Here is a 24,376-nt window from a genome sequence, read left to right as displayed (position 1 = left end):
TTATCATGGTAAAATAAATTATAAAAAAACATGAATATGAAGAATAAATAAATAATCTCTATTTCAGCTATCAGACAATAATAAATATATTCAGTATTTGTTTTTTTTCTATAAATGTTATGAAGCTATATGATGCTTTTACTGACTGAAGAGTTTAAACTGAAGATGCTTTGATTTTATGACTCCACTATTCCTCAAATATATATATTGTAGATGTCTTATCTTAAATATCTTTTGTTCACATTTCCCCAAAATCCATCCTGACATCTTTGACATCTTTAGAAACTTTGAGATGTTGAGTTGAATCTTGAATCAGTTTCTGTGGTTCTTATTTGTGTTTGGCTGCTCAACATGAGTTTGTTTAGATGGATCCACTGGTGGAGCTGTCAGAGTTTAAGAGGTGAAGTCACTACGTCTTTATTGAAGTAGCAGCACGTTGTCATTAATATTAATGAGAGCTCTGTTTCACTGTTTGTATTTGACAGATTTTTAACCTGCATCCTGTTGGCTTCAGGTGTTTGGAGTTTACATTTTCTAAACTTCTACGTTCTAAACCTTCTTCAGCTCTGAACACATTATTAAACATTGAATGATTTCAAGCAGGAACGTTGTCTTCTAAACTTACATCATTTATTCTTTATTCAGATTGAGGGGCTGCAGTTTGTCAGAGATCAGCTGTGCTTCTCTGGCCTCAGCTCTGAAGTCCAACCCCTCCCATCTGAGAGAGCTGGAGCTGAGTAACAACAAGCTGAAGGATTCAGGAGTGAAGCTCCTGTGTGGTTTTCTGGAGAGTCCACACTGTAGACTGGAGACTCTGAGGTCAGTTCACTGACTCTCTGTTACTATTAGAGATCTTATATGTTTAATTAACAATTGAACCTGATTTATGTACAAACATAACTTACATCCATAAAGTTGTTAATGTCCTTTTCTTCATATTTTCATGTTTCTTGAACTAAATTCAGTCTGCAGTCACTAAAGACTTGTGTTTCTTAAAGAAAGTGTTAGTAACTTGTTCCAGGTATAAATCATTGCTGGTCGGTGTCTCATGGTCTCTCGTGTGTCTCCGCTGTTCAGACTCAGACTCCAACACAAACTCCAGTGAAGCACCAAAACCTCTTGGTTGTATCTAGTGAAGCTGTTAAACAGTGTTGGCCGCGGTCGGAGGACGCGGGGGAGACCGTAGCTTTGGTCTCCAGGACCGGAGTCTCTGCTCCTCTGCTCCTCTGCTCCTCTGCCTGCCTTCACTCACACACCACGCTCCTTCTCTCTCTCTCTCTCTCTCTCCACCTCTCACGTGCATGCTGCTCACTCCACACTGCAGAAGAGTTAGTTTAGCTCTGAGAATATCTAGTGAATGTTCAGTGGACGTTTGTGCAGAAATAACTGCTGCAGCTCCTCCAGACCAACAGAGGTTTCCCGTGTCTTGTGAAGTGACGGGGCTCCGCAGAGAGAAACGTTATCGTCTCCCCCGTTCCCTCCGGCCGCGGTCGGGAGGCTGAGGCGGGAAAAGCCAACACTAGGATCAGCATTGATTCATGGAGAGACCTTGGTCTGGTCAGCTAACATTACTGCCAAGCAGCTGAAATATAGAGTGATATTGTGCTTTTAGCTGACGTGTGTCTCCTCACTGTGTTGAGCGATGCTCCTTCATGTCTATGTAGAGCGAGCACAAGCGCCAGCAACAGGACGCTGACTTTAGTTGACTTAACGGACACAGGTGAAGCTGTTAACAAGACATTATGATTCTTACTAACAGGCCCTTTAAAGAAAGTGTAGAAAATGTCCACTGTTAGTTGTTAAAGTAAATGAATGTTTATCATTGTTGGTAAATGGTCACATCTGGATACAGAAGATCCTCTGAACTAATATCTGTTTTAAATTGATCAAGTTTAGTTAAAGCATCAGGAGGCAGATTGGAGCAAATATGATTAAAAAAGTTATTTTTATAAAACGGTTGCTATATCCTGACAGTAGTGCATGAGACAGGTAATCTGAAAAAATCATGTCCTCTGTGTCCTCCGGTGTCCTCCGGTGTCCTCCGGTGTCCTCTGTGTCCTCCGGTGCTCCTAACGGCATCTGCAAGATTTCACAGACCGGAGGAAAACAAGCAGTAAGAGCTGATCTGAGGTCTGCTGTCCAGCTGCTGTCTCTGAGAGCCGGCTGTCAATCACTCTGAACTCTGATCAATCGGTCAAACTAGGCAGCGCTGATCAGATATGAATCAATATTCTGTTACGTTAATGTCTATTTCTCTCCTCACATGTTCTCTGAATCATCTTGTAGTGCACGGTTTAGCTGTGAAATGAGAAAGTTTGTGACGCAGCCGCCATTGTGAACTCTGGTGAGGGAACGCCAAGTTCTGGTCACATGACCGGAGCTCAGCCAATAGGAACGCTCTCTCTCTCTGAAATGACCTGTGATTGGTCAAAGTCTCCCGTCACGGGCTAGATGTTCTAAAGTCTGAAAACAGAGCCATGAGGAGGAGCAGGAGTCTAGTTATCTCTCACAACACTTGAATTACAATATGCTGAAAGGTTATTATGGGATGTCTGCTCAATGATGCCAAAAATATATATATATATATATATATACTGCCTACTGCAGCTTTAATGAAGTAGAACTATTACTCTGGTTTCTGTTTGTTTCAACGTGTTCCACAAATAATGTCTGATCATTGATATTGATCCTTCAGCACACACACATAGATGAACACAGAGATCAGCAGCATGTTATTGATGTGTGTTGACATGAACAGCTGTATGAATGTTGTGGTGACATCTGGATGATGTCTGTAGAAGGCTGACATTATGATGATCCACAATAACACAATGACAAAGTCACTCTACTCATTTTAGGGAAAAGATCATTGATTAGGACATAGTAATGTTGAGCTACACATTTAAAACCTGAACACATCTGATTGGATTATAAAGTGATTTTTATCTTCATCATTTATTCTTTATTCAGATTGAGGGTCTGCAGTTTGTCAGAGATCAGCTGTGCTTCTCTGGCCTCAGCTCTGAAGTCCAACCCCTCCCATCTGAGAGAGCTGGATCTGAGATTAAACGACCTGAAGGATTCAGATGTGAAGCTGCTGTCTGATCTGGTGGAGAGTCCACACTGTAGACTGGAGACTCTGAGGTCAGTAGAGGGTCGGAGTCGGTCCATGCTGGTTTCAGCAGTATTGTTGTGATGTGTTTCCTCCGTTAAGCTGTGAGAGGAGAACGGTGACACACAGAGAGAGAGAGAACAGTCAGCCAATCAGATCAGCCAGAAGCTTGTCATGTGATCATGTGTTAGAGTTGATGTGAAGAAGATGTTGTTGTTGTGTTCATGTCTCCAGGAAATAAAGCTGGATTACAGCTGACAGCATCACATCATGTATAGAGACAGTGGTCCTCATCCATCAAACTGTCGTACCATCAACTCTGATCAGAAAGTCTTTGTTCTCTCATTGATCAGTTCATCTCTGTCACAGCTCTGAGATCAGTCTGACTGAAGCCTCAGATCACTGGCTCTTATTTCATAGAACCGTGGTTACATTTAGTAACCATGATGTGCTTAAAGGAGGGTAACGGGATGAGGGTGTGGAGGTTTAGTGTCTTCATTAACTCGTTCCAGTCACTAGGAGCAGCACACTGGAATGAGTGAGGACCAGAGGAGGTGCAGACTTTAGGAACGACCACACTGATGAATTAGCTAGAAGATAAATTGCGGTTCCTGTTGGAGATATTGAGTAGTGAGCGGAGATATGGAGGTTGGTTCTGCTAATGATAGTTTATAAATGAACTGTGTGCTGCATCAGTGACTGACAGCTGATGAAGGGAGTCTCTGTAAACACTGATTCATGACTTCTGTTCTCTTCTTCTCTCATCAGCTGTGAGGAGTGATCTCTGTCAGAGTGAGTGATCAGAAAAGTGGATGTGTTGAGAGGATCAGCCGTGTCCTGATGATCCACAGAGGTTCACCACCTGGACCTGCATCTGATTTTGTCTTTTTTATTCATTCATTCATATATTGTGAACCCAAAGTGCCTCTGCAGAGTAGCTCAGTTTATAACAACAGAACTTTAGATGAACACATTTAAATAGATCTCTCTTGCTATGTATAACATACCGTTGCTACGTATAGCAGACCGTTGTTACGTATAGCAGACCGTTGCTACGTATAACAGACCGTTGTTACGTATAGCAGACCGTTGCTATGTATAACAGACCGTTGTTACGTATAGCAGACCGTTGCTACGTATAACAGACCGTTGCTACGTATAACAGACCGTTGTTACGTATAGCAGACCGTTGCTACGTATAACAGACCGTTGCTACGTATAACAGACCGTTGCTACGTATACCAGACCGTTGCTACATATAACAGACCTTTGCTACGTATAGCAGACCGTTGCTACGTATAACAGACCTTTGCTACGTATACCAGACCGTTGCTACGTATAACAGACCTTTGCTACGTATAACAGACCGTTGCTACGTATAACAGACCGTTGCTACGTATAACAGACCGTTGCTATGTATAACAGACCGTTGCTACGTATAACAGACCGTTGCTATGTATAACAGACCTTTGCTACGTATAACAGACCGTTGCTACGTATAACAGACCGTTGCTACGTATAACAGACCGTTGCTACGTATAACAGACCTTTGCTACGTATAACAGACCGTTGCTACGTATAACAGACCGTTGCTACGTATAACAGACCGTTGCTACGTATAACAGACCGTTGCTACGTATAACAGACCTTTGCTACGTATAACAGACCGTTGCTACGTATAACAGACCTTTGCTACGTATAACAGACCGTTGCTACGTATAACAGACCGTTGCTACGTATAACAGACCGTTGCTACGTATAACAGACCGTTGCTATGTATAACAGACCGTTGCTATGTATAACAGACCGTTGCTATGGACACAGTTCTGATGTCGGACTCTGGAGGAGACTGTGAGTTGGTTTTAAACACACATATTCAGAGGATCTCAAACCCCCACATCACAACTCTTCATCCTGACTGATCACATGTGCTCTGAAAGACAAAGACACCATGTGGGGAGGTCCTGGCAGCCATCTTTGATTCAGCCATTTTTGTAGTTTTACAGTGGCAGCCATGTTGTTTGTAGTCCATGCAGACTAAGTCACCATCTTGTCTTTGTCTCTCTCACACTGTGTTTGTTTAGTTTAGTTATTTAGTCAGATTAATGTTGTGTTTTAACTTGTGTTATCTTAATAATCAATGCTGATGGAATAAACATGCTGGTCTGTTAAATGTGCCATAAAAGTGATTAATGCCAACCGCTGTCATAGTTATTAATTTAATTATTAATCAGAGTCCAAGTTGATAGTTTAGTAGATTTAATGAGACTACATTTATCATGTTCTCTTTGTTTCAAAGAGCGCTGCCCCGAGGATGATTTAACATGAATTAAATCACATTATTCAATATAATGAATAAAAACAACATTCATCTTGTTTAGATATCAGAACACGCCGCATGAATTAGTTTCATGGAAATTTAAAATCTATAACCTCTCATTCTTCATTCTGTCTTCACCATCATGTCCACCATAGTTTGTCCTCTGAAGTGTCCTGTTGTGTTCAAGTCAACAAAGATTTTGGGGGGTGAAACATCTCAAATGTTTTGGGGGTAAAATCGGTGACAGCTGCACGTTGACACCACGAACCAAAAGCTTTTCCTGCTTTCTGATGAAGTTGTCTTCATCACGCAGATATTCAGCTTCATCTAATGTCAGACAACAAAACAGAAAGAACAACTTTAATGTTTGTCAAACTAAATAGTGGCCTCGTGAGCAGGTTGACCCAACCCTGTGAAACAACAAAGATTACTCCAACTCATTTCACATTTAACGTCCGTTAAAGCTGAAACGCTACACAGTGAAACAACATGTACACACATTCAGTGTGATCATCTCTGGAAGCTGAGTGCCGTCATGGTTCATCATTTCTATTTCTACACTCGTTATCTCGACATCACCACTTCTTTCACTCGTTCTCTCAGGAGACACAGTCGGTTTATTGTTTATTTATATTTATAGATATAGATATATACTTTTAAAACTGTTCTTTATTTTTAAAATACTTTTTATTATATATATCTATTTATTTAATGTTTATTTTAAATATATATTTTGTTCGATATATATCGTAATACTATTTATATTTGTTTTAGTTTTCAAAATATTTATATATTTTTCTAATTTATTTTTGTAAATCTCAACACAATTTATTTACTTTTAAAATGATTCTTTGTTTTTAAAGATATTTGTTTTATGTATATCGTAATACTATTTACTTTTATTTTTAAAACTATTCTTTATTTTTAAGATACTTTTTATTTTATATATCATAATGCTGTTTATTCTTTACTTTTTAAAAATATTTGCATTTTGTATTTTTATTTATTTTTCACAACACTATTTATTTACTTTTACTTTTAAAACTATTTTTTATTTTTAAGATACTTTTTATTATATATATATATATATATATATATATATATATATATATATATATGTATATTTACTGTTTATTTTAAATATATATTTTTGTTTGATATATATCATAATACTATTTATATTATTTTTAGTTTTAAAAATATTTATATATCTTTCTAATTTATTGTTGTAAATCTGAACACTATTTATTTACTTATTAAATGATTCTCGTGGGGGGGGGGGCCTCAGTCACAGATGAACTCAGGTGATTACCTGTAGATGGAGAGAGGAGGAGCCACACTGACCAGGTGACGCAGGAACATGAGGACAGAGAACAGAGGGAAGTGTTCAGTTTGTTCTTCCAGACTCCATCTTGTGTTAACGGCACAGAGAGGAGACGACTGAAGACTGAAGACTGAAGCAGGGTGAGTGTTAATCCAACATTTTATTATGTTACTGTTAAAGTGTCTGAGTCAGTTTCCTCCCTGTGGACTGTAGAGGAGAGAAATGTTAGAATGAACTCAACAGTTTGATTCATCTGTGAACACAAAGTCATGACTGGCTGAATAATCCTCATTAAAGCTGCTGTAAGCCAAGAAAACAAGCAGAGAGGTAAAGAGAAGTGACCAGGTGGAGCGCTGGCTGCTTTATTATACTGTATACTGGCTGTGTGCGTGTGTGTGTGTGTGTGCGTGTGTGTGTGTGTGTGTGTGTGTGTGTGTGTGTGTGTGTGTGTGAGAGAGAGAGATAGACGCAAGGAAACCATGCGAGGAGAGAGGAAACGAGGGTTGCGTTGGAATAGTCAAATAATGACGTCCTAACGTCTTCTCCTAACCTCTTCTCCTAACCTCTTCTCCTAACCACTTCTCCTTGACCTCAGTGGAAAACGTCATGAGGTCAAGGAGAGATGAGAAGGAGACTTCAGAAGGAGTTAGGAAAAGACAACCTCTGACTGCTCCTTCACTAGACTCCGTCATTATGATGCGACCACGGTGGATGTTAGTGACGTCAGTCTGCTGTGGTGAAACTACAATGTTGTGAAGATGGACTACAAAAGGCGCAGCTTCTCCCCGTGCGGTATTAAACAGGTGTTTCAGTGACAGACTGCTTCACCTGCGGTGTGTTAAAGAGAGATACTGCTGCTGGAACACTCTATCAACAGATCCTAAAGATCATCTGACCTAACGAGGACAAACATCACCTCATTACCAAGAAACAGGACTAGATGATCCATATAGAGTTCACTGGTGGAGTTCTGGAGAAGAGGTAGGATCACATACTGGAAGTGGAGGCTGGACTTCTTCACACTTCTTTTTGAAATATTCATCATATTTATTCATATTGATTATTAGTTCATTGATTGTTTACTGTTCATTTGATTAGTTATTCTTGTTTTGTGTTTTACTGAGGTATTTGTTACATGTTCAAAATAAATCATTCATTAAATAGAAAGTCACCGTCCACTCAGATTAAACATGAATCACAGTTAGTGGATGAAAATAATATGCAAGATCAGCATCTAGTTTATTATTATGAACGCTGCGTCGCTTTAAATGCTGCAGCCGCAAGGCATTGTGGGATGTTATTGTCTCCTTTCCTCTGGTAAAGGATGCTCCAGTGTGTCCTCTGCTAAAGGAGATAGTAAAGGAAGCATTGAAGCTCCTTTCCTTTGGTAAAGGATGCTCCAGTGTGTCCTAAAGGAGATAGTAAAGGAAGCATTGAAGCTCCTTTCCTTTGGTAAAGGATGCTCCAGTGTGTCCTCTGCTAAATGAGATAGTAAAGGAAGCATTGAAGCTCCTTTCCTTTGGTAAAGGATGCTCCAGTGTGTCCTAAAGGAGATAGTAAAGGAAGCATTGAAGCTCCTTTCCTTTGGTAAAGGATGCTCCAGTGTGTCCTCTGCTAAAGGAGATAATAAAGGAAGCATTGAAGCTCCTTTCCTTTGGTAAAGGATGCTCCAGTGTGTCCTAAAGGAGATAGTAAATGAAGCATTGAAGCTCCTTTCCTTTGGTAAAGGATGCTCCAGTGTGTCCTAAAGGAGATAGTAAAGGAAGCATTGAAGCTCCTTTTCTTTTGGTAAAGGATGCTCCAGTGTGTCCTCTGCTAAAGGAGATAGTAAAGGAAGCATTGAAGCTCCTTTCCTTTGGTAAAGGATGCTCCAGTGTGTCCTAAAGGAGATAGTAAAGGAAGCATTGAAGCTCCTTTCCTTTGGTAAAGGATGCTCCAGTGTGTCCTAAAGGAGATAGTAAAGGAAGCATTGAAGCTCCTTTCCTTTGGTAAAGGATGCTCCAGTGTGTCCTCTGCTAAAGGAGATAGTAAAGGAAGCATTGAAGCTCCTTTCCTTTGGTAAAGGATGCTCCAGTGTGTCCTCTGCTAAAGGAGATAATAGAGGAAGCATTGAAGCTCCTTTCCTTTCCGTTCATTATTTCATAACTCAGAATATGACTATGGTGTCTTTTGAACACTGGACATTATTTATTGTGCTAAAGGGAAAATGTAAATGATGTAACTCATATCAAACCAGACGTTCAGGAATCATCAGCCTCATGTGACTGAATGAGGATAAATGATGTAAAAGGTGTTTGTTGCTGACAGACAGACTCTCCTTCTCTCTCTGACTTTAATAGAATCATTAATAAAAGTTAACGGGGGAAATAACAGATCATGAAAAGACACATCATTCTAATAAATGAAAGTGATTTAAAGTCCGTTCATCAGGTTTTATAAAGATCTCTCAGTGACTGGCGGTGTGTGAGGAGCGAGGAGAGAGGAAATGAAAATGAAGAGCTTTGGGATGCAGCCATAGAGAGGGTGTGTGTTACTTCCTGTTCTCTTGTACTAACTTGTTTCCTCTTCATGTTCACAGTCAGTGTTCCTGTTTGACCTCTCAGACTGACTTCAGATCAGAAGATGAGTGACTGTGTGGAGGAAGAGGAGGACAGACTAAAGTCTCTAGTCTCTGGCCGTCAGTCTATGAAGAGTGATCGGTCTAAAGGTGATCCTCCAGTCTTCAGTGATGAACCTGGACCCTCAGAGTCAAAGTAAGACAGCTGCTACTAACTCATCTATATGACTCATTTTCTCTTTCCTCTACCAATTTGCTGTTGATTTTTGTTTTTCTATTTCAAAATTTCTACTAAAATGTATTTGTTAACTGAAGCTGAACAAACATTTCTCGACAACCCTCATCCTCCTCCTCTTCATCAGTATATTTAACATTCAACAACAACATCTCAGAACAGAAGAAAAAATACATAAATGAAAAAATAATTAAATAAAAAAGTGCAAAAATAAATAAATGCAAAAACAAATAAATAAAAAATGCAAAGTAAATAAATCCAAAATAAATGCACAAAGAAAGAAATAAAAAAGTGCAAAAATAAATGAATAAATAAATGCAAAAATAATTAAATAAATAAGTGCAAAAATAAATAAATGCAAAAAAAAACAAAATAAATAAAAAATGCAAAAAGAAATAAATGTAAAAAGAAATAAAAAGAAATAAATGCAAAAACAAATAAATAAAAAATGCAAAGTAAATAAATAAACAATAAATGCACAAAGAACAAAATAAAAAAGTGCAAAAATGAATGAATAAATAAATGCAAAAATAATTAAATAAAAAAAGTGCAAAAATAAATAAAAAATAAATAAATAAAAAAGAAAATGCAAAAACAAATAAATAAAAAATGCAAAATAAATAAATAAAAAATAAATGCAAAAGCAAATAAATAAAAAAGTGCAAAAATAAATAAATAAATACAAAGTGATAAAATAAAAAATGCAAAAGAAATAAATTAAAAATAAATTAAAAAACAAATAAATAAAAAAGTTCAAAAATAAATAAATGCAAAAATAAATAAATAAAAAATAAATGCAAGAATAAATAAATATAAAAGTGCAAAAAGAAATAAATAAAAAATAAATGTAAAACGAAATAAATAAAAAAGAAATGCAAAAAGAAATCATTTAAAAAAGTGCAAAAATAAAAAAGAAATACAAACATATATAAATAAATAAAAATAAACTCATATTCAAATTAAAAAATTATTAAAAATAAATAAGATCTATGCAAATAATATAAATGTTTAAATCCATGCAGAGTTAATGCCGGAAGAAACCAGATTATTACACATCTGAATTATTACACTGTTAAGTCAGTATTGCACTGTTGGAGATATGATAAATGATGGGGCTTTTGCTCCTGATAGGGCTACAAATTATTATTATTAGTATATATCTACGTATATATATATATATATATAATTAACAATTTCCAATGTAGTGAACATGTGTACCGTTTTCTAGACTGGATGAGGGTATATGTGATCCTCAATCTATTTACTTCATGTAGAAGACGTCTGTAAGACATAAAGTAGAATAAATGAAATGTCAGTTTGATCAGTTTACAGTAAATGTTTGTACCGGTAGTCACACGGAACTGACATGGGATCACTGAACGGCGTTGCACGTCGTCAGTGAGTTCAGCTGGTTGAGTCGTCATCGATGCAGCTCGCTGTCGGAGGGTTTTATGACTCACTTCCTGTCCCCAGTGATTGGTTTGGAATGGCTCTTAATATGGCGGAGCCTCCACGCCAACAGACAGGAAGTGGGTAGGGAGACGGTGGAGGGGGGGGTTGGAATCGGGTCGCTCTTCCTCAAACAGAGATTCATAGTCTGACGTCATTCATCACCACGGCAACCAAGCTGCATCGTTTTTCAACCCAGTTTAGATGAATTTACTAATCAGACCACAAATATCTGTCTCTCTGTCTCTCTCTGTCTCTCTGTCTCTCTGTCTCTCTGTCTCTCTCTGTCTCTGTCTCTCTCTGTCTCTGTCTCTCTCTGTCTCTCTGTCTCTCTCTGTCTCTCTCTGTCTCTCTGTCTCTGTCTCTCTGTCTCTCTGTCTCTCTGTCTCTGTCTCTCTGTCTCTGTCTCTCTCTGTCTCTCTCTGTCTCTCTCTGTCTCTGTCTCTCTGTCTCTCTGTCTCTCTGTCTCTCTGTCTCTCTGTCTCTCTCTGTCTCTCTGTCTCTCTCTGTCTCTCTGTCTCTCTCTGTCTCTCTCTGTCTCTCTGTCTCTCTCTCTCAGAGATCCTCTTGGTGTTTTCAGAGTTCAGTCCAGACGGAGAGCAGAGTCTCCAGTACCCAGCTGTCTGACTATGAAGAGTGACCGGTCCATGGGGTATCCTCCACACTTCAGTAATGAACCTGGACCCTCAGAGTCAAAGTAAGAGACTGTTTCTACTGTAAGCTGACCTGATGGATGATGATGCATTGAGGATGAAGACTAAATGTTCTGCTAACAGATTTATATTCTGATGCAGAACTATTAGTGCAGATACTGTTTCAACCTCAGATGGATCTTAGTCTGGGTTTTAGAGCCACAAACTACTGATTGTATTTCTGTAACAAAACACCTGAGAACCTCCATTTCACAATTTATCATCAATTTAAATCATGTTTTCATTCAGATCCACTGCAACAGGAAATAAACTGGACACATCTGGAATGTTTACGTTCACAACTGTGAAATGGTCTAAAGATCTGGAAGAATGAGCTTCAAATGTGTAATTCAGTTTCTCATATTGGTCCTCTGAATATGTTGTTGGTTTGACTCCTCCTAGAATCAGCTGTTAGGACCTACTGGGTGTCATCTTGAATCAGTGCACATCATAACTGTGCAACATGTGGTGAAAAAGCATGTGTAAAGCATCTCCCCTTTAAGAGCTGGTTTAAAGGCTAAAGCCTGGTCTAGCATTCTGCTAAATACATCACTTTAACCGTCACATAGTGCATACTACTGAGGAACGCAGTATGCACTATGTACTGTATACTGCGTACTGCGTTCGTCAGGAGTTAAATAAGGAACATCAGGACACCAGTGTTACATGCTGTGTGTCTTAGACTGATGCTCTACCTCAATATCTAGACCACTTCTAACCTCAGTTCAATCACCTCAGTGGAGATATGAATGGAGTATAGCATTTCAACTCTCTCCGTTCCAGTGGACAGCACTTGTATAAACTATAACTACTGGAAGACTAAAGAAGTCAGAGAGGTCTGACACCGTTTCCCTTTCTTAGAAGTGTTTATTGTTAACACATAAAATAGATTCAGAAAGTGACAGCGTGTTTATTTATATTGCAAATGTTGTTGAGATTCTATCCTCCATTCATATCAGCACCGACAGGAAGTCACTGTTTACCGTGATGAAGCTGCCACCTGGTGGTTTCCTGGAGCGTCCTCTCAATATCAGCGTACATGAGCAAGTTGCAGTTTGTTTATATAGTTATATAGTTTATATAGTTATTTAGCCTCCAAAATAATATTCATGTTTTAAAAATGACCGTTGTTCCTCTTTAATGAACAAACTTCAGCCAGATCACTAAATGTTCAATAAGACAGTCAGACAGGAAAAGCAGATAATTCTAGTTTATTAAAGCAGGAGAGTTCAAATAAAGGAACATCTTCATCACAGACTGAATGCTGAATTCACTACCAACACTTTAACTCTTCTCTGTGACCATCTGAGCTTCAGTGTCGGACAAGTCTGGATATTCTTCACCAACAATCAACACATGATTTTAGTAATAAAGTAATGTCTCCACAGAGAGAAGAAGAGGAGTCATGCTTCTGTGGAGGAGCCGATGTCCAGATCCAGAACAAGACCTGGACCTCAGACAGCCAGTCAGACCAGAACAAGACCTGGACCTCAGACAGCCAGTCAGACCAGAACAAGACCTGGACCTCAGACAGCCAGTCAGACCAGAACAAGACCTGGACCTCACACAGCCAGTCAGACCAGAACAAGACCTGGACCTCAGCCAGCCAGTCAGACCAGCACTGTCCAAAGTAAGACTGTAGATGTGTCTGCTGATGTCTTCATGTCTGGAAACTTGTTGTTTTAATTCACTGACTATTGTTGTAACAACTGTTTCAGATCTGCTCCACCAGACATATCTGCTCTGCATCACTTCCTTTCTGAATCTGAACCCAAGAGAAATCATTTTATATTTGTATGTTTTGTTTTTATGATAGCACTCCGTCTTTGCATCAACCAATCAGAATGATGTTTGTTCTCCATCTGCATAGATGAAGATGAAGAACTATTAATCTCTGTAAAGCAACAACATCACTGTTCTATCCCAGACAGACAGACACACTGATGAAAGGGGAGTTATCTTCTTGTCATTGTCGTATAACAATACATGCTCATGGAGGATCTCTTGTTGGGTCTCTAAATGATAGAGTACGGTCTAAACCTGCTCTATATGAAAAGCATCTTAAGATAACTTCTGTTATGATTTGATGCTATATAAACATAAACTGAACTGAACTGAACTGAACTGAACAGGAGCCACAGACTTTGAACAACATTATCTTTCCTGCTCCAGTCTCCTTCTCTGACTTACAAACACACGTCTGGTCCTGCAGAGCGACACGTTGAAACACTATTACAAATAAATATAAAAATCACGTTGACGTTAGTTTAGACTTCAAGAAGGGAAGATGACTTTATAACCTTTACTTCTTTATATGTTCTTATATTGATTATTTTCATATTGGCATTAGAAATAATAAGTTTCTTTGTTTTGTCTTAAACTTTGTTTCTCTCTTTCAGCAGATAGAGGTCTGCAGGAGGTTGTAGATGAACATAAGATCAGTCTGAATAGAGGTCTGCAGGAGGTTGTAGATGAACATAAGATCTGGACCACATGTTGACTACAGACCAGAGAGGAGAGCTGCCCAAGACCCTGACTGACATGTACTCACACTTCCTGTTGGTTCAGACAAAGAGGAAGAAGAAGAAGTATGGTAAGGGACGTAAGACGAGTCCACAGAAGCTGACGGAGGCTGACAGGGAAGTTCTTCTGAAGCTGGGGAGGCTGGCGTTTGAACATCTGGAGAAAGGAAACATCATGTTCTACCAAGAAGACCTGGAGCGGTGTGGTCTGGATGTCACAGAGGCCTCGGTGTACTCAGGAGTTTGTACAGAGATCTTCAAAAGAGAGAGTGTGATCTTCCAGAAAACCGTCTACTGCTTTGTTCACCTGAGCATTCAGGAGTTTCTGGCTGCAGTCTACATGATCCACTGTTACACAAACAGCAACACAGAGGTACTGAAGGACTTCCTGGGAGAAGACTTCAGGCACAGAGAGTCAAACCCAAAGTCTTTTCTCAAGAACATCTCTAAGTATTTTGGAAGCAATGCTAGTCGTGGCAACAATGACCATTACCCATCTCTAAATGACTTCCTGAAGAGAGCCATGGAGAAATCCCTTGAAAGTAGAAATGGCCACCTGGACCTGTTTGTTCGCTTCCTTCATGGCCTCTCTCTGAAGTCCAACCAGAAGCTCTTAGGAGGTCTGCTGGGTCGGACAGACAACAGTCCAGAAATCATCCAGAGAGCCATCAACAACCTGAAGGAGATGAACAGAGATAATACCTCTCCTGACAGAAGCATCAACATCTTCCACTGTCTGACGGAGATGAACGACCACTCGGTACATCAGGAGATCCAAGAGTTCCTGAAGTCAGAGAACAGATCAGAGAAGAAACTCTCTGTGATCCACTGCTCAGCTCTGGCCTACATGCTGCAGATGTCAGAGGAGGTTCTGGATGAGTTTGACCTGATGAAGTACAACACAACAACAGAGGGACTACTGAGACTGATTCCAGCTGTGAGGAACTGCAGAAAAGCTCGGTAAGTCCAGATGTTATTAACTTTATAGATCAGTGTAGATTAGTAGTTCAGTTCTTCAAATATACACACTATAAATTATTCTTCGAATATAATATTCTTATAAATGTTCCTCGTGTTTATTACATAAATATGTCAGTTGTATTTTGTCACAGATGTTCTTGAGCTGTTTCAAATGTTGAGTTAAAATGTTTCAGTACTTTGTGTTTCTAGCTGTCAAGTTAATGAACACTTATTCTATTTATTTAGAATAATTGTTACATTTTACAGTTGTTTCTGATTTATGTTTTTGGGTGATGGAGACGACATGTGAACCTGGTAAAACAAATGAAAAGAACAAAAGATCAGCTGTCTGGTGGAGCGCTGGGTCTAACCGGTGTAACGGCAGCAACAGAACGTTTGCTGATCCGGCGGGGAGTCGGGGCGGTCCTGGGATCAGAGTCCTGGTGCTGGGGTTTGCTTTCAATAGGCCTTGCACCACATTACACCTTACCTCCTGTGTTTTTGGGCTCATCTCTTTCGTTGGCTTCAAATCCAAACTGTTGCCATGTTGCCACAGTTTTAGTTTTCTTTGAGACCAGCTCTGCCATGTCTCGTCTCATCACCCCAAAAAACACATGAACTTCCTAGTAAACAAACCTCTTCTTGTTTATACACCAACATAACATCATAATATTACGTTAATCACGTTGTCATATTGCAAATACAGGCTGGATTTAGCACTGTGACTCTGTCGGCACAGGTTGTTGATGTCTGCTGCTTTTTAATTTGCCAGAACATGTCATAATGACAAATATCGTTCTGCCGGTTAGCATAAAATCAAACCGGTTTAAGCTCGTACACCGGACCGGACCAAACCGGACCGGCAAAACCGAAAATCGACCCAACTCTAGCATTAGCCACCGTAAACTACTGGTCATACGAGACAAAGACTGTCGTTGTGAAACCCCTGAGTGTGTTGAATCGAGCAATGGTGCATTTTATTGCTCATGAAGTCAAGTTGTGTTCCATCATCGTGTTTTTAAGTCTTTCCTTTTATTCTGTTACTCACAGAAGGAAACTCAGGTGTTTCTCTCTCTTGTTGCTGTAGAGAAGAGTAGTAACAGGAAATACACAGCTTCCACCAATAACAGCAGTCTGATGAATAATATATCTAATTATATAAATGTTTAATTATGTACAGGTCTAATATTATTACACAATCTGTTTTATTTCTCTACCGTTTGGCAGCAGTCACTGAATTTTCCCATTTATGGACGTGAACCTGACAGCAGCAGGTAGCTAGCAAAGAGAGGTCATCTTTATCAACTGTATCATTATTACTTATTCACTGAGTTTTAAAAATGCTTTTCTAATCAAGAAGGCCTCATGCTAACTTTGTGGAGACAGACCTGGGATCAGATCTCACTGACAGACTGGACATTAGGGAAGCCTCAATGTAACTACATGTTCTCTCTCTTCATCTGCAAGATTAAAGAACAACAAAGATTAAAAGTCTGCAGGTTTGAGAGAGAGTGATGAGAATTATTGTTTCATGTCAACCAGTGAGATAAGATTAGCTGAACCACTGATGTGAGGAGCAAATGTTAATCAAAGAAGAATATATCAAACTGTTTAGTCATCAAATGCATGAAGTAAATATAAACTGTCCTCTTTCATAATAACATATTTTGTAATCTTTGTGTCATCACAGACTTTCTGGCTGTGACCTCTCAGATACTCACTGTGAAGTTGTGGCCTCAGCTCTGAAGTCCAACCCCTCCCATCTGAGAGAGCTGAACCTGAGTAACAACAACCTGAAGGATTCAGGAGTGAAGCTGCTTTCTGCTGCACTGGAGAGTCCAAACTGTAGACTGGAGACTCTGAGGTCAGTTCACTGACTGTAGTTTATGTAGTTTGTAGACACACTCTCTGCACTGGCTCTGCTCCAGATGGCTCTAGAGAGAGACATTCACGTTTTCACGTCGGTCACCGTACCGTAGCTCTCCAACACGCTTGGCACACAGGAGAGGCTTCAGTTGGTTGTAATCTCCTCACCTCACCACTAAATACCTCCAGATCCTACACACTGGACCTTTAACCACAGACCTTATTTCAGGCATCTAACTAAAAACACATCCAAAAAACCCATTGACTTCCAGACGAGGAAACAGGAAGTGCTAAAATGCTGACTCATTTCTGGGCTTTAGGACTCATTCCTGTAGCTCTCTATTTGAACATGTCTAAAGGTGCAGCACTCTTCAACAAACACGTATTGCACCAATTTAAAGGCACATAAGTGATGATTATGAATGACACCATCTAATCAGAGGTTTCTATGGTTCTAAGTTAGTCCCACGTTCTTTTTGACAGCAGATCTAACTGTGCTCTGTTTTCATGTCAGCATTGTCTAATTATTTGAAGCAAAAACCAAATATATATTCTGCATCAGAAACATCTTTGCAGGTTCATATTTTTTTCAATCTATCTGAATACGATACTCACATGTTCATATGTACATTCAAAGAGTTATTAATGTCTGTCATCATTCCTTCTGTCTGTGAAGCAATCCCCGTTTAACCTGAGTGTTACGAGATGAGGACTAAATCCACAGTCTTGTTGTGTGTAAAATGACCTGTAACGTTGATCTTAAACTAATCGGAGGCTTCAGCAGTCTGAGTTAGATGTGTTAGGGCTGGGTGACTTGGACAAAATCAAATATCACAATATTTTTTTGTGTGAATGACCAATAATAGAACAGCTAGAACAGTCTGGTAAGTTCAGAAAATGACATCACTTTACTGTAATTCAGCCTTTAAAACCAGGAAGAGACAACACTTATGCCATATCACGATATTACTAGGGCTGTCAATCCATTAAAATATTTAATCATGATTAATTACAAATGAATCACACATTATTTATCCGTCCAAAATGCACATTAAAGGGAGATCAGTCCAGTATTTAATCCTCTTATCAACATGGGAGTGGACAAATATGCTGCTTTATGTAAATGTATGTATATATTTATTATTGTAAATCAATGAACAACACAGATCAATGACAGATATTGATCAGAAACCCTCACAGGTACTGCATTTAGCATAAAACAATATGCTCCAATCATAACATGGCAAACTGCAGCCCAACAGGCAACAACAGCTGTCAGTGTGTCAGTGTGCTGACTTGACTATGACTTGCCCCAAACTGCATGTGATGATCATAAAGTGGGCATGTCTGTAAAGGGGAGACTCGTGGGTACCCAGAGAACCCATTTACATTCACTGATCTGGAGGTCAGAGGTCAAGGGACCCCTTTGAACATGGACATGACAGTTAGGAGTGTTATTTAACCTCTTCATGACCAGCTAGTCTGACATGGTTGGTACCGATGGATTCCTCAGGTTCTCTAGTTTACTATGATACCAGTAGTAGTAGTAGTAGTAGTAGTAGTAGTAGTAGCAGTAAGACATGGTTGGTACCGATGGATTCATCAGGTTCTCTAGTTCAGCCATTCTCAACCAGTGTGCCGCGGCCCACCGGTGGGCCTCAGAGCGCCATCTAGTGGGCCGCGGGGGCAGTGGTACTAGATTATTTTTTTATTATTATTTAGCAAAGTGAGCAGGTAAAACCTAAAGGAGGTAAGATGCCAGCTGCCGTAAAACCGAAGCCTATTGAAGGAGGCTGAGACACGGGCGGACACGGGTCTTGTATTGGGTATAACACATGCGCAGTGTAACTGGAGCTGCGGTCGTGGGTTGCGATCGGCTCAACTTCGGCGAGTGCAGAGCAGATATTACTGCGCATGTGCGGTACCCCGAAGGCGCGTTGATTAAGTGTGACCCAACCTCCTTCAATAGGCCTTGTGTAAAAACACCAAACATCATCAGGTAGAGACAAACGTGTTTGCCACTGTTAGCTAGCTAACGTTCTCGGATGCAGTGAGACAAAATGGATCGGTTTTTAAAGCGAAAAAGTGATGTGGGAGACAACCCTGCGCCAGTAAAAGCTCCGAAGCGTGTGGTGAGGAAATATGACCCTGAATACATTAAATTTGGATTGGTAATGGCAGTCATTGATGCTGAGCCCAAGGCACAATGTGGTGAAATCTTGTGAAATGAGGCGCTAAAACCATCGAAGCTCCAGAGACACTGAAACACAAAGCACCCAGGATGTGTCGAGAAGCCAAACGAATATTTCCTAAGGAAAAGGGACGGGCTTCAGGCACAACAGAAAGTCATCACAACATTAACAACTCAGTCAAAAGCCACTTTGAAAGCTAGCTACATGGTTGCTGCTCGTGTAGCTCGTAGCAAGAAACCCTTTACGATTGCAGAGGAGCTTATTTTGCCAAGCGCTGTGGATATGTGCCGAGAGTTACTGGGGGAAGCCGCTGCAACCAAAATGCAGTCAATCCCCCTCTCCAATGACACGGTGAGCAGAAGAACTACTGACATGAGTGATGACATCAAATGCCAACTTGTGGAAGGAATAAAGGCAAGCCCATACTTTGCCATCCAGCTGGACGAGTCGACTGACGTTAGCAATGCCGCTTTATTGTTCGTTTTTGTAAGATACTGCAAGGACAGTAATCTTCACGAGGATCTATTGTTTTGCAAGGAGCTTCCAACAAGAACAACGGCAGATCATGTAATGCGCTGCCTTGATGATTACTTCACCGAAAAAGGTCTTGATTGGAAATACTGTACAGGTGTTTGCACAGACGGCGCTGCATCAATGACGGGAAGACATCGTGGTGTTGTCAAACAGATCCAGGAGAGGGCGCCAGACGCCAAGTGGACGCACTGTTTCTTACATCGGGAAAGTCTAGCTACAAAGCAGATGTCACCAGAACTGCATGAAGTCATGAACGTGGCTGTAAAAACTGTTAACTATATTAAGAAAAATGCACTCAACTCAAGGTGTTTTGCTGCTTTGTGTGAAAGACTTGATGCAGATCATTTGCAGATCTGTTGTACCACAGTGAAGTAAGGTGGCTTTCAAGGGGACGTGCTTAATCGCCTTTTTGAACTGAGAGAAGAAGTGCACACATTTGTGGAAGAGCAGCACTCCCCTCTTGCTGAGCATTACACTGATGGTAAACTGGCCTACTTATCAGATATATCTGACCAGTTAAATCAGCTCAATATATCAATGCAAGGCAGAAACAGCACAGTGTTTTTGGTTTCAGACCAAATTGAGGGCTTCAAGAAAAAACGTATTCTGTGGAACAGAAGAGTCAAGGAGGGACGATTTGACGTGTTTTCACTCCTCAGTGAAACTTTGGAAGCCACTCCTCATGTCAACATATCCAGTGTTATAACCCAGCATTTGACTCAGTTGTCAGGAAAGTTTACAGACTACTTCCCAGAAGATGCACGAGATGGAAACCTTTGGATTTTGGACCCTTTCTCTGTGGATCCTGCTTCAGAAGACATAGCTCTCTCCACTGTGTTGGAAAATGAACTGATGGAACTATCAGCAGACAGCAGCCTGAAGCTTCAGCTCACACAAGTAGACCTTGCTTCATTCTGGATACTGGCTGCCAGTCAATATCCCTCTCTGTCAAAACGGGCAATCAAATTTCTGTTGCCTTTCACCACCACCTATTTATGTGAGTCAGGGTTTTCCATTGTGACTGTCACCAAATCAAAGGCAAGGAACAAACTGAAAGCAACTTTGAATGCTACTCTGCGTGTCAGCCTCTCACCCATCCCACCACCACTTCATCTCATCATTTCCCAGAGGCAAGCCCAAGTGTCTCACTGAGGGTGAGCAGAATATGTATTTTGGTCATTACAGCTGACAGTGGCATAACACATATCTACAGCCCACTTTATTATCTGTTGTATAAACATGTTAGGTTTTGTACTCATTTATTTGGGAAGGTGGTCCTCGGAAATGTTTTGACAATCACAAGTGGGCCTTCAGTTGCAAAAGGTTGAGAACCCCTGCTCTAGTTTACTATGATACCAGTAGTAGTAGTAGTAGTAGTAGCAGTAGTAGTAGTAGTAGTAGTAGTAGTAGTAGTAGTAGTAGTAGTAGTAGTATGACATGGTTGGTACCAATGGATTCATCAGGTTTATAGTTTACAATGATACCAGTAGTAGTACTACTAGTAGTAGCAGTAGTAGTAGTAGTAGTAGTAGTAATACTAGCAGTAGTAGTAGTAGTAGTAGTAGTAGTAATAGTAGCAGTTGTAGTAGTAGTAGTAGTAGTAGTAGTATGACCTGGTTGGTACCGATGGATCCATCAGGTTCTCTAGTTTACTATGATACCAGTAGTAGTAGTAGTAGTAGTAGTAGTAGTAGTTGTAGTAGTAGTAGTAGTAGTAGTAGTAGTCTGACATGGTTGGTACTGATGGATTCATCAGGTTCTCTAGTTTACTATGATACCAGTAGTAGCAGTAGTAGTAGTAGTAGTAGTAGTAGTAGTAGTATGACCTGGTTGGTACCGATGGATTCATCAGGTTCTCTAGTTTCAGATGATACCAGGATCTTCACTCTGGCTTTAAAACTGAGCCGCTACAACCTCCGGAAGATCGATTGCGTTAATGCGTTAAAGAAAATGTTGGCGTTAAAACGATTAACTTCGACAACCCTAGATATTAGGATATCCTAAATCTTAGACGATATCTCGTCTCGTATCACGATATTGATATAATATGGATATATTGCCCAGCCTTAGTATGTATCCAGTCAGTACGTTGTGTTTGACAGTTTCCTTGTTGAGCTGCAGGAGGATTAGTAACTCAAAGAGGGAATTTGGTACTAAACAGTCTGTAACTTTGATTTGTCGGACTCAGACTGCTGAATCTTCATATTAGTTTCAGTTGAACTTCTGAAGTCATTTCTTACAGTGTAGTTGTGTTATGAAGGGACCACTTCACAGGAGGAATGATTACTGCCACCAATAACTCTTTAAATGTACATATGACATGTGGCTGTTGTTTACAGACACACTTGAACAAATGTGGACCTTTCCTGTAAATGACATAAACCTGCTAAGCTCCCAGATACAGTGAGAAGAAGGCCATGTAATAAATGAAGTAATGAAGTCCAACAAGTCTGATTTGATATTGATCCTCTAATTCCAGACTTGACAGAGATCAGCAGCATGTTATTGATGTGTGTTGACATGAACAGCTGTATGAATGTTGTGGTGACATCTGGATGATGTCTGTAGAAGGCTGACATTATGATGATCCACAATGACACAATGACAAAGTCACTCTACTCATTTTAGGGAAAAGATCATTGATTAGGACATAGTGATGTTGAGCTACACATTTAAAACCTGAACACATCTGATTGGATTATTAAGTGATTTTTATCTTCATCATTTATTCTTTATTCAGATTGAGGGGCTGCAGTTTGTCAGAGATCAGCTGTGCTTCTCTGGCCTCAGCTCTGAAGTCCAACCCCTCCCATCTGAGAGAGCTGCAGCTGGATGAAAACGAGCTGAAGGATTCAGGAGTGAAGCTGCTGTCTGGTTTTCTGGAGAGTCCACACTGTAGACTGGAGACTCTGAGGTCAGACACCATTTTTTACTTGTGTACTGAGATTAATATGATATGAAAGTTGTGGTGACACTAAACTGCAGACATCAGGCTGATATTATACTGATCCACACTGAGTATCTTAATGCTAAAGTCCATTTTCTTCTTCAGTGGTTTAGTCCATTGACTGTGGCAGAGCTATGATGAGCTACACATTTAAAACCTTCATATATCACAACTCCTGACTTCATCATGTTAAAATAAATTATAAAAAAACATAAATATGAAGAATAAATACATAATCTCTATTTCAGCTATCAGACAATAACAAATATATTCAGTATCATTTTTTTCTATACATTTTATGAAGCTATATGATGCTTTTACTGACAGAGTTTAAACTGAAGAAGAGTTTGTATCGATGGATCCACTGGTGGAGCTGTCAGAGTTTAAGAGGTGAAGTCACTACGTCTTTATTGAAGTAGCAGCATGTTGTCATTAATATTAATGAGAGCTCTGTTTCACTGTTTGTATTTGACAGTTTTTAACCTGCATCCTGTTGGCTTCAGGTGTTTGGAGTTTACATTTTCTAAACTTCTACGTTCTAAACCTTCTTCAGCTCTGAACACATTATTAAACATTGAATGATTTCAAGCAGGAACGTTGTCTTCTAAACTTACATCATTTATTCTTTATTCAGATTGTGGCGCTGCAGTTTGTCAGAGATCAGCTGTGCTTCTCTGATCTCAGCTCTGAAGTCCAACCCCTCCCATCTGAGAGAGCTGAAGCTGAGTGACAACAAGCTGCAGGATTCAGGAGTGAAGCTTCTGTGTTGTTTTCTGGAGAGTCCTCACTGTAGACTGGAGACTCTGAGGTCAGTTCACTGACTCTCTGTTACTGTTATAGATCTTATATGTTTAATTAACAATTGAAGCTGATTTATGTACAAACATAACTTCCATCCATAAAGTTGTTAATGTCCTTTTCTTCATATTTTCATGTTTCTTGAACTAAATTCAGTCTGCAGTCACTAAAGACTTGTGTTTCTTAAAGAAAGTGTAGAAAATGTCCACTGTTAGTTGTTAAAGTAAATTAATGTTTATCATTGTTGGTAAATGGTCACATCTGGATACAGAAGATCCTCTGAACTAATATTCAGGGTTCATACGCAGTATGGAGAAGTATGGAATTTGATTTTAGAGAGATCAGCAGCCTGGTATTGATGTATGTTGACATGAACAGGTGTATGAATGTTGTGGTGACATCCGGATGATGTCTGTGGAAGGCTGACATTATGATGATCCACAATAACACAATGACAAAGTCACTCTACTCATTTTAGGGAAAATATCATTGATTAGGACATAGTAATGTTGAGCTACACATTTAAAACCTGAACACATCTGATTGGATTATAAAGTGATTTTTATCTTCATCATTTGTTCTTTATTCAGATTGAGTTTCTGCAGGTTGTCAGAGATCAGCTGTGCTTCTCTGGCCTCAGCTCTGAAGTCCAACCCCTCCCATCTGAGAGAGCTGAAGCTGAGAGGAAACAACCTGGAGGATTCAGATGTGAAGCTGCTGTCTGATCTGGTGGAGAGTCCACACTGTAGACTGGAGACTCTGAGGTCAGTAGAGGGTCGGAGTCGGTCCATGCTGGTTTCAGCAGTATTGTTGTGATGTGTTTCCTCCGTTAAGCTGTGAGAGGAGAACGGTGACACAGAGAGAGAGA

The 24,376-nt window shown here is 39.8% G+C and overlaps 1 protein-coding gene across 1 annotated transcript in view; it reads left to right on the top strand.

Annotated features, from left to right (window-relative positions):
- LOC119476114 (NACHT, LRR and PYD domains-containing protein 12-like) overlaps positions 1 to 24,376 on the top strand; it is a 54,286-nt gene that overhangs the window by 13,994 nt on the left and 15,916 nt on the right. The window contains exons 8-11 of the mRNA XM_037749327.1: positions 646 to 819; positions 16,862 to 17,035; positions 22,504 to 22,677; positions 24,099 to 24,272. Of these exons, the coding sequence (XP_037605255.1) occupies positions 646 to 819; positions 16,862 to 17,035; positions 22,504 to 22,677; positions 24,099 to 24,272 (696 nt within the window). The remainder of the gene's footprint in view (positions 1 to 645; positions 820 to 16,861; positions 17,036 to 22,503; positions 22,678 to 24,098; positions 24,273 to 24,376) is intronic.

The sequence above is a fragment of the Sebastes umbrosus genome, chromosome 17 (assembly GCF_015220745.1).
Source record: "Sebastes umbrosus isolate fSebUmb1 chromosome 17, fSebUmb1.pri, whole genome shotgun sequence".
NCBI classification, from domain to species: Eukaryota; Metazoa; Chordata; class Actinopteri; order Perciformes; family Sebastidae; genus Sebastes; species Sebastes umbrosus.
This window is presented reverse-complemented; position numbering and strand designations above follow the sequence as displayed.